Raw genomic sequence first — 10,131 nt, 5'->3', positions numbered from 1 at the left:
TATATATATATATACACATTATATAAACATATATAAGTACATTATATATATAGACATATATGAATATATTTTTTAAAAACAATTAGAAATAAACAATGAATAAACCAAACAAATATTTACAAACATTTTGTTAAAAACAAGACAAAAACTAGAACTTCCTATCCAAGTGAACAGGATGAATTAATTATGCCCTCCAGTCTAAGTGAAGAAGGTGGAGTCATGCGAATTAAATGAACATGATGAATTGGAATGTTATTTGTGATTTGTCTTAGTTAACACTGAAATGTGAATGGTTGAAGTGAACAAGGTTAATTGAAATGTGAACAAAGTGACATGGGTGAATTAATTAACTAAATGAACATGATGGATTAACTGAAATGTGAACAGGGTGGATTGTGAATGAACATGGAGTAATTGAACGTGGTGGATTAAGAGATGTGAACAGTCTATGTAAAGATGGTGGTTTGAGATGGGAAACAAGGGAACAGGATGGATCAATTGGGACGTGAACTAAATAAACATGGAGGATTAACTGAGATGTGAACTAAGTAAACATGATGGATTAATCAAGATGTGAGCACAGAGTAGCTGGGATTGAAACGGTGAAGACAGTCAAGAACCATTCTATTCAATTCTTTCTCAGGAATTATTTAGTTCCTATCCCATTCGGGAACTTTAGCCTATTATCCCTCCCCTCCCCATTAGTAATATAATGGGTGAGATAGAGAGGTGGATGTCAGCATACTGGATTCTATCCCCTCCTCTTTGAAAAGTAATCCCTGTACCTCTTTAATTTAATCCTTGTACTTCTTTTATTTTACATTTTTTTTGGTCCATTTTTCCCATGCTGCAGTCTGTTAGGTGGGTTATGTAAATATGTACAAACATGTATTATTGAACCAAGTAGTTGACAGCTAGATACCCTTCCTATTACTGACCAGCACCACTTAGATAAGACATTTTGTAGAATCATTCTCATGTGTAATTATTTCACATAAAAGTCTTCTTGAAATTGCGCTGATTATTAAACCCAAACTTGACAAAGCTTGCTACAACACATACATGCACACACACACACACATACTCTCCTTCTCTCTCTCTCTCTTAGCAACAACCTCACTAACCCAAAACACTGTGCTGAGATATAACACCACCAACATACAAAGAAACAATTGTAACTCTTCAACTACATCCACCTTGCCAATTTTCTCTGCAATTACTACCAGAACTTACAGATATACAAAAACCAAACTAACTAGTAGAGGGGTGAGGGGTATGCACAGATGAAGACACAACGCTTTTTATACAAATAAACTTCTGCATATTAGAGTGTGCAGTCTTCACACAAGATATTTGTGAGTTGCATTTAGTTTGACTGACAACATCTGTTAATGGTTTCCATGATCAAAACTAACTGGAACTAAACAACAATGTCTAAGAACTGCCGAGTACACAGTTGAGATAATGGTTTTATTTGTCTTACTTTAAAGAAGGACAGTGACCATGATATTTGCAGATTCTCACAGACTGATGCAGATTCTCAACAATTGATGTTCAATTGTTGATGTCTGGAGGCTAATAGATGTTATTTTTATCAAGACACAAAGCTACACAGTTTCTCTAAGAGCTAAAGCATGATCTTGATCATAAGGACTATGATAAAATCAAATATGTTCCTTCCACACCATTGTATTTCTCATATCCTGATTTAATTGATCATTTCATTATTGCTTTCTCAAAAGAAGGCTATTTAGAGAAAGAAGTAGTTATAGGGGGTTAGGAGTTCAAATCCAAAACAAATGTTTTGTTTCAGAACATGATTTTTAAATTTGTATTACTTCAGTTTGTCTATGTGTAAGGAGTACCAATTTTTTAAGGAGGAGTCACCCACAACAGGCTAATCTCCTTTCCAGAGGATAACTTTATACAACTTATCTCTTAGAGGTATAGAAAAATAAGTACCTAAATGCAAATGTAGAGGGAAAAATAAAACAAATGTGAGTTTTGCAGTGACTGAGTGGTTCAACATCTAGTCTTATGTGGGTTCTTGACCAGCTAGAAATGACAGCCAAACACCCTTCAAATCGCACCCTACCAGTTTTAAAAAGACACACTGAATAATGTAGTGACAGATTCCCTGCACTTGTGAAAAGATGAGATGGTTATGGTTGGAATGCCTTTAATCATAGATCTGCATGATCAGGGCTGACTTGGAGTTGAACAACTACTAAATGGCTGAGTGATTAAAACTCTGGTCTCTCAACTACAGGTTATGAGTTCATGCCCTATCATCACCATTGTTTTGAGACCAGTATTTTAGTAAGTATTAAGTTTATATACAAATGAAACCTCTAGCTAAAGAGGAGAGAAATTGTGATTGCAATAGAGAAGTATACTAATGGTATACGCTTTAGTCATTGGCTATCTTCACTGATGTTATTTTTTTGTTTAGCACCAGGTCAGTTCTCATCCAGCAGACCTATGACATTTCAAACATGATCTTTTATTTAGACCTAGTATAACTAGAACAACATTATTCGGTGTGTCTTTCATTTTTTGACACAGTATGTTTGATCTAAGAGAGATTATGCAGCTTTCTTTTTTTTTTTTTTTTTTTTTTTTTTTTTTGCAAGTGTGGGCATGGCTGTGTGGTAAGAAACTTGCTTCCCAACCACATGGTCCCAAGTTCAGTCCCACTGCATGGCACCTTGGGCAAGTGCCTTGGACCTTTTGAATGGATTTGAGTCTGTGTTTGTCCCCCACCACTTGTTTGACAACCAGAAAAATAAGTACTAGGGTCAATTCATTTCACTAAAAATTCTTCAAGGTGGTGCCCCTGCATGGCCAGTCTAATGACAGAAACAAGTAAAAGATAGAAGATGAAAGAAGAATAACTGGCCATGAAGCACTCATTGTTGGTAGTGAGAGGTAAACATAGCACCAACAGCTTGAATTTGCTTCATAAAAGGGCCTGATCCAAAGAAAAGGGGTTATAATACTTATATTAAATCTGTCATGAGCCCCAGGACTCATAAGTTTTAAGTTTAATCCACTTTTCATGGTGTATAAGTGACTGACATTACAATTACTCTCCACTGAATAGGATGCCAGTCCATCTCAGGGTTAACTTCCCAGATATTGCTGGAACTCATTTAGAGCGGAGTGAACTGGAGTAAAATGAAATGAAATGTTTTGCTCAAGAACACAATGTACTGCCTTATCTGAGAAGTGAAACCACAATCTTACAATCAAGAGTGCAGTATCTTAATCACTAGGCCACATGCCTTTACCCATGTAGACAAGGAAATAGTTTTTAACAGTCTAAAAAATTCTTAATCAATAATTTATTTTACCTGGCACGCTAATGATTCTGCAAGCTCACCAACCAGGTGCAAATCTTAATATTGACAATTAATGTATCATACAGAAGTAAGAGAATTAAGAATTCAACACAAGTCCAAATCTACATGGAATGGTGTTGAATTCCCAATTCTCTTATTTCCATACAGCACATTAATTATTAATATTAATATTTACTTGGACGTAATAGTCTAAGTCCATGTTAGCATACTTAGACCTAAGTCTGTCATGATCCCTACAACTCCTGAAGTGAGAGTTTAACCCAATTTCCATGGTGTATAATTGACTGAAATTACAATTACTCTCCACTGAACAGGACACCAGTCCATCTCGGGGTTAACTCATTTACAACTGAGTGAACTGAAACAAAATGAAATGAACACACTGCCTTGTCCAGGAATTGAAACTACAACCTTGCAAGCATAAATGCAACACCTTAACCACTAGCTCATGTGCCTTCCACAGTACTTATACTATTAACCAATCATAAATTGTCAGTACTTGGAGAGGGAGTAGATCTGAGAAATCCTGTACTTTTCAATTAGGGATGAAGCAATTCAAAGAGGAAGCTACCACAAGATTGTCAAATTTACAACACTAGCCTTGGAACATGGGTTAAATAAATTTGAGACTTTCAAAAATGCCATGAATTACAGTATATGATTTGGGCAAGGGGCTGCCATTGTTCAAAGACACAAGATTTTTAAGGGCACAGCTATAACACATGCCTAATGGAATGACTGATTCGTTATTAATGATGATTGATGAAAGCAGTGATGGTGGTGGTGGTGGTAATTGTGGTGGTGAAGATGATGATGATAATGATGCTGTTGCTGGCAGTGACATCAGTGGTGGCAACAACAGTACTGACAATAATGAAACTTTGATTCTATAAAAGATCAGAAGACAGCCCTGTCACAAATCCTCAACATATTCTATATCTAGTGCTTTGAATATTACATCCCGTCAGGCAGTGAGCTGACACAATCGTTAGCATGTTGGGCAAAATGCTGAGCAGCATATTGTCTGTCTACATTTTAAGTTCAAATTCTGCCAGGATCAGAGTTTAAATTTCGCTGGGTTTGACTTTGCCTTTCGTCCTTCTGGGGTCGATAAAATAAGTACCAGTTGAACACTGGGGTCGATGTAATCAACTTATCCTCTCTCCCGAAATTGCTGGCCTTGTGCCAAATTTGAAACCAATATTACATTCATACACACACCTATATATACAAACGTACGTACACACATACATACATCAAAGCACACATTCCAGAAAAATCCATCCACCTAAGAACATGTTACATTGTTGTCCTCTTTTTCTTTACATTGCTACAATGGCCTCTGCTCCTCTAAAACTAACTGATTTCATCTTAGCCTCCAATATTCTATCTGCCAGGCAGGAAAGAGACAAATAATGGATAAACCAAGGGATTTAGAAATGTAAATACATCCCCACATCCAACACACAATAGACTGGACCACATGTACAGGATATTACCCTTCATATAATGGACCAGACCATACATGCATCATAGCACTAACCATCCAGTGAACTGGATCACAAATACACCATAGCACTAACCATCCAGCGAACTGGATCACAAATACACCATAGCACTCCTCACACAATACACAGGACTACATACACCATAACCTCTTCACACAATGAACTGAGCTACAAATAGATTCTAGCATCCCTTGCACAATGAACTAAATCCTAAATGAACTGTAGCACCCCTTTAATAATGAACTGCACCATAAATGGACTTTAGCACCCCTTTCACAATGAACTCCACCATAATTAACCCTAGCACTCCTCACACAATGTGTTGCACTGTGAATAGACCCTAGTACCCCTCTTGCAATGAACCACACCATAGATGCTAGCACTCTTCTCACAGTCAATTGCACCATAAATAGACCTTAACACCCCTTTCAGAATGTGGACTTCACCAGAATAAACCCTAGTATCCCTCTCACAATGAACTACATCTTAATAGGCTATAGCATCATTTACACCTCTAATACAAATGATTATAGGATTTAAAGAGTCTTTTAAACCAACATTGTGTATGCTAATGTTTTCTGTTTTATTTTCCTTTCTCTCTTGCGGAAGGACCATTGTCTCTGATGTTGGCTTACAATTCTTCCTTTCCACCACAGCATGAAATACATTGGCTTTGCAATTTACTCATTAAATATATTGACTTTGTAATTTATTCATTAAATACACTTGATTTTGAAGTGTGTTTGATGTTTTTGATCATGTCTTATCAGGATATTAATTACTGTACCAACTGACCCACAGTTAATCCAGATTACTTCCAGATGTTATTTGATTCTTTATAGAAGGAGGGATTACCTGAAACATGGAATTGTTAAATTAGTATCTTGTAAACTTGAACTTTGGAGTTGTTGAGACGGATGATGACTAAATGTTGAATTGATAACTAATGGTGTGTTAGTATGTAAGGTATATTTTTGCCTTGGTACCTTGGCCTTAATTTATTTTCAAGATGTTTGGATGATAACAGAATAATGTTAAAGTCTATTAATGTATCTTCATATATACACATACACACACATATTTACATGAATATATATGCACATGTAGACAATTTCAAACATTTTCTCATCATTTATAACACTAATAAATTGGAATGTGAGTATATACATATATACAGGTATCTATGTGTACATATATCTTTAATAATATAGTGTATTATGGAGTGTATGCATGTGCAAGAGAGAAAGTGTGTACGTATGATGGAATATGTATGATGGAATGTGAAAGTATTACGGAATGTATATGTATGATGTTAATGTTACTATACATCACTTCCTCTGATGTAGCCTTTCACTGGTGTAGGGGGATAATTAGTTGCCAAATATGGATTATTTGTACCAAAAGATGGTGCTATTTGTTGCTGGTGTTGTTGTAATAATGTTGGTGAAAGAGTCTTTGGTACTTCCTTTTGAGAAGTCTCTAGTTTTTTCTTGCTGTACCAATTCTGAAGATGAGCTGTGACTGACTCAAAATACTGTTTGTTTGATGACTGTCGATCATCATAGCTGTCTCTGGCTACTTGGTTCTGTAGCTGTCCTCTGTAAGGTGACAGTTGTAAAGAGGCAGATGCTGTACTCGGACTCTGATCAGTTCCACTAAATGAAGATGTTGGAGTTGCTGTGTTGCTGTGTGATGTATTCAGTAATGTACTACTTCTGTTGTTTCCATTCCCATAGATACGACAGCTATAGCCTGAATCAGGGTTGCTGCTGGAGTCCTCTTTATGACACCAGTCTAACATTGGAGATGAGAGTTTGGAGTTGGATTTCTGTAGTGGAGATGAAGACCAATGGTTTTGGTGGCTGTTATTTTGGACACAAGCTGCTGCACTACTGTTATTGGTCGGTGCATTAACTATTTTTGATGACAAAGCTGTTGGACTGTTTCGGTAATGGTGGCCATCTGAACTGTCTGCTTTCATCAGTTGTGGTTCTGATCTACTAAGAGGGTTGAGAGTGTCGTTGAGGTTAGGATTATCCATCTGTTGGTTCCCTAGCATGTTTTTGCTATTGCTGTGATAGCTTAGTGCCGTATTCTTGTAAGGAGATGTGCGATTTAGTGCAGGGTTCTTGTAAGGAGAAGAGTAGTCTAGTGTGGGATTCTTGTAAGGAGATGTGTAGTCTAGTGCTGTCTGTGACAAACCTTTCTGCATTTGTTTTTGATACTGTTCTTTGCAGACAGACTGACTAGAATTGGAAAATACCATATCTTTCTGTGGAGACTGCTTTGCTTCAGTTCCATATGATTTTGCAGCAGAATCTGCCATAGAAGGTCTTGTGTATTTTGTGTTGTTGACACTGTTAGAATAAGCAGAGTTTGGTGGAGGAGCAGTTTTGAAAGGTGTTGGCACTGTATACGACTGATGATGACTGTACTGTGACATCATTGCTGTATTTGACTGTAATGTGACACTATTAGACTGTGTTCCTGATAATTCTTCTTTGAGGTTACCGTAAGATTTACTCCGGTCTAATGGCATTGTTCGTTCAGAATGATAATAACCTATACATTTTTTTTCCCGAATTATGTCACGGGATGATGAATCAGCAAGCATGTCTTGGCTATGACTTCGGGGCCTCATTCCATTGGAATCTTCATTGCTGTTTTTGGCAGCAGGTGATTTGGGGAGAAACTGTTTTGTTTGTAACAACTGAGTTTCAGAAGTTTTTGTCACAGAGTAACTAGAAACAGTTAAAAACTGTCTCTGGTTCCTAACTGTTTCCTTGGAATCTTTTTCCATAGAGTTTTCATTAAATTGTCTCAGTGTTGGCTGATTTGAAGTAAATACATTATTGGGGCCCATCCCAGGTCCTATCATTTTGCTTACTTCTGGTGGGCCCCTTTCCACTAAATTTTGCCTTTCATCCTTTTGGCCCTGACTACTGTGGCTTAAGTGAGGCATTACCTGGCTTTGGTGTTTTAAAGTACCTGAATGTCCTGGGGCAAGACCTTGAGAGGATGTTGAAGGTAAATTGGGGCTATTTGCTTTAGAGGGAAGTGTGGAGTGCCTTAATTTTGAAGGAGTAAATGGTTTCACTGCCCTATTTTCAAATGCTTTAGAAGTTGGAGAGGATTCTAAAGAGAGCTGAGCTATAGCAGGTGGAGGGGGATTAAAGGAAGATGTCTGATTTGGGGATGTACATTCTATCATAGTGCGGGGACGAGTAATACTGGGACCATGTGGAACAGTTACTACATTTCTAACTGATACATTTGGTAACTGTCTCAAAGAGCTGTCTCTGACAGGATAATTATCACGGCGTCTGTATCTGTCAGGAGTTTGCCAAGCACGGATCTGTTGCATTGCAGCTTGCCGATTTTCATAAAAGTCTTTTTTCCGATGTCTTACGCTGTAGTCTGACTGTGACAAAGTTTCATCAGAACGCGATCGAAACAACCGACCATTTTCATTCTCAACAACATCAAAGAAAACACTTCGATGGTAAAATCCCGAGTCATCATGGTGGTGAGGGTGACAACTTTCCTCATCAGTTAATCTCGTCTCAAGCCAGGCTTGAAGTTCAGATTTTACGTTCTCATTGTATTTTGTATATAAACGTTCAGCATTTTTACGCTGCTGGTTGAACTGAGTATCAATATGTTGTTTACACTGGCTATGAGAAGCATCCAACCTCTCCTTATTAAGACGATCAATAGAGAAAACCTGCTGTGATGTCCGTTTGTCCAGCTGGTTGATGCGGTTCTGTAATATCTGGTGTGAGGCATCAATGTGGTCGTAAAGGTTCTCCTTCGTCTCATCCATGTTCTTTTCGATTCTCTTCACAATTGGCATACATTGACATATAGGTGTATAACCAATAGGACCCTGTAATGGAGTAATGGAGGAGAAAAGTTTCATATAATATATATATATGCATAAAATAACAAAGATGGCTAGACACAGTATAAAACCAAAAAGGAAAAATTCAATTGTCACTAATAGTGACTGTGGGTGTAGGATAGCACCTACATTGCTAGAAACAAGAGTCAAAGACCCTTATAGCCACAAATAGCACATTGTCTATGTACTGACAGGGGAGATAACTGTCCCACAGCGAGCAAGGTCACTATACTAGCAAGCTAATTTCCCTTGGAATAAAAGCTCATCTGTAGTGATCACTACATTGCTTGTGTGTGTGCGTGTGTGTGTGATGTTAATCAAATTGTACAGTATTATATATCTATTACAGCCAATCTTACCAATCAGTTTCGCACTAGGGGTTCAACAGAGTTTTAGATAACAGCCCAGTTATGTAAACCTGTACCAGGTGTTATCTAACACTCCATTGAACCCCTAGAGAAATACTGATTGGTAAGATCAATATACAATACTGTACACTTCGATTAATATACCCACTTTATAGACAAATAAGAGTGCATATTTTTACAGGCTTATTCCTCTGCTATTAGTTTGAATTAGCCCTGGTAGTAGTAGTAGTAGTAGTAGTAGTAGTAGTAGTAGTAGTAGTAGTAGTAGTAGTAAAGTCTAATTCAAACTAATAGCGGAGGAAAATTCTTCTTCAAACAATGTCATACTTATGTATCTTGAAGAGATCGTACTAACAGTGCATAAATCAGTGCATATAAAAATGCAACAATATGCAGTTAATGCAATTGAAACACGTGTTGGACAATTATTATGTATAAACTAAATGGAAATAAAAACAAAGTTAGAATGTTTAAATTCTTCATTCTCCTTATTATCAATATATGTGTGTGTGTGTGTATATGTATATAAATATACATACATACACATATATAGCTGTCTAAGAATAAGCCTGATGAGTACCACATATTCCCCTCCATTTTCTTATTGCTATATAAATAAAGGGTAAAATTTCCTTTTACCCGCACCCATTTATTGCACTTGGTAAAAAAAACACTAGTGTAATAGTTATTGGGTATCCTTCCGGCAGTATATCAGTACATTGGATAGATATTATCCCTTAGTGGGTTGGATTCACAACCCCTAACTTTCTTGGATTATATATATATATATATATCTTTGAAAAGACATTTGAGCGAGATCGTTGCCAGTGCCGATGGACTGGCTCCTGTGCAGGTGGCACGTAAAACACACCATTTCGAGCGTGGCCGTTGCCAGTACCCGTCTGACTGGCCCTTGTGCCGGTGGCACGTAAAAGCACCCACTACACTCTCGGAGTGGTTGGCGTTAGGAAGGGCATCCAGCCAAATCAGAT

General features: G+C 37.3%; 1 protein-coding gene across 2 annotated transcripts in view; it reads right to left on the bottom strand.

Moving 5' to 3' along the window:
- Positions 1-2,591: 2,591 nt before the first annotated feature.
- LOC106875383 (ankyrin repeat domain-containing protein 31) overlaps positions 2,592-10,131 on the bottom strand; it is a 97,768-nt gene continuing 90,228 nt past the window's right edge. For both annotated transcript variants that reach the window (XM_014923488.2, XM_014923487.2), the window contains exon 12: positions 2,592-8,756. In XM_014923488.2, the coding sequence (XP_014778974.1) occupies positions 6,192-8,756 (2,565 nt within the window). In that variant the 3' untranslated portion in view covers positions 2,592-6,191. The remainder of the gene's footprint in view (positions 8,757-10,131) is intronic.

Source organism: Octopus bimaculoides, chromosome 2, assembly GCF_001194135.2.
Source record: "Octopus bimaculoides isolate UCB-OBI-ISO-001 chromosome 2, ASM119413v2, whole genome shotgun sequence".
Classification (NCBI taxonomy): Eukaryota; Metazoa; Mollusca; class Cephalopoda; order Octopoda; family Octopodidae; genus Octopus; species Octopus bimaculoides.
Note: the sequence above shows the minus strand (reverse complement) of the source record. Positions and strands in the feature narration are given on the sequence as shown.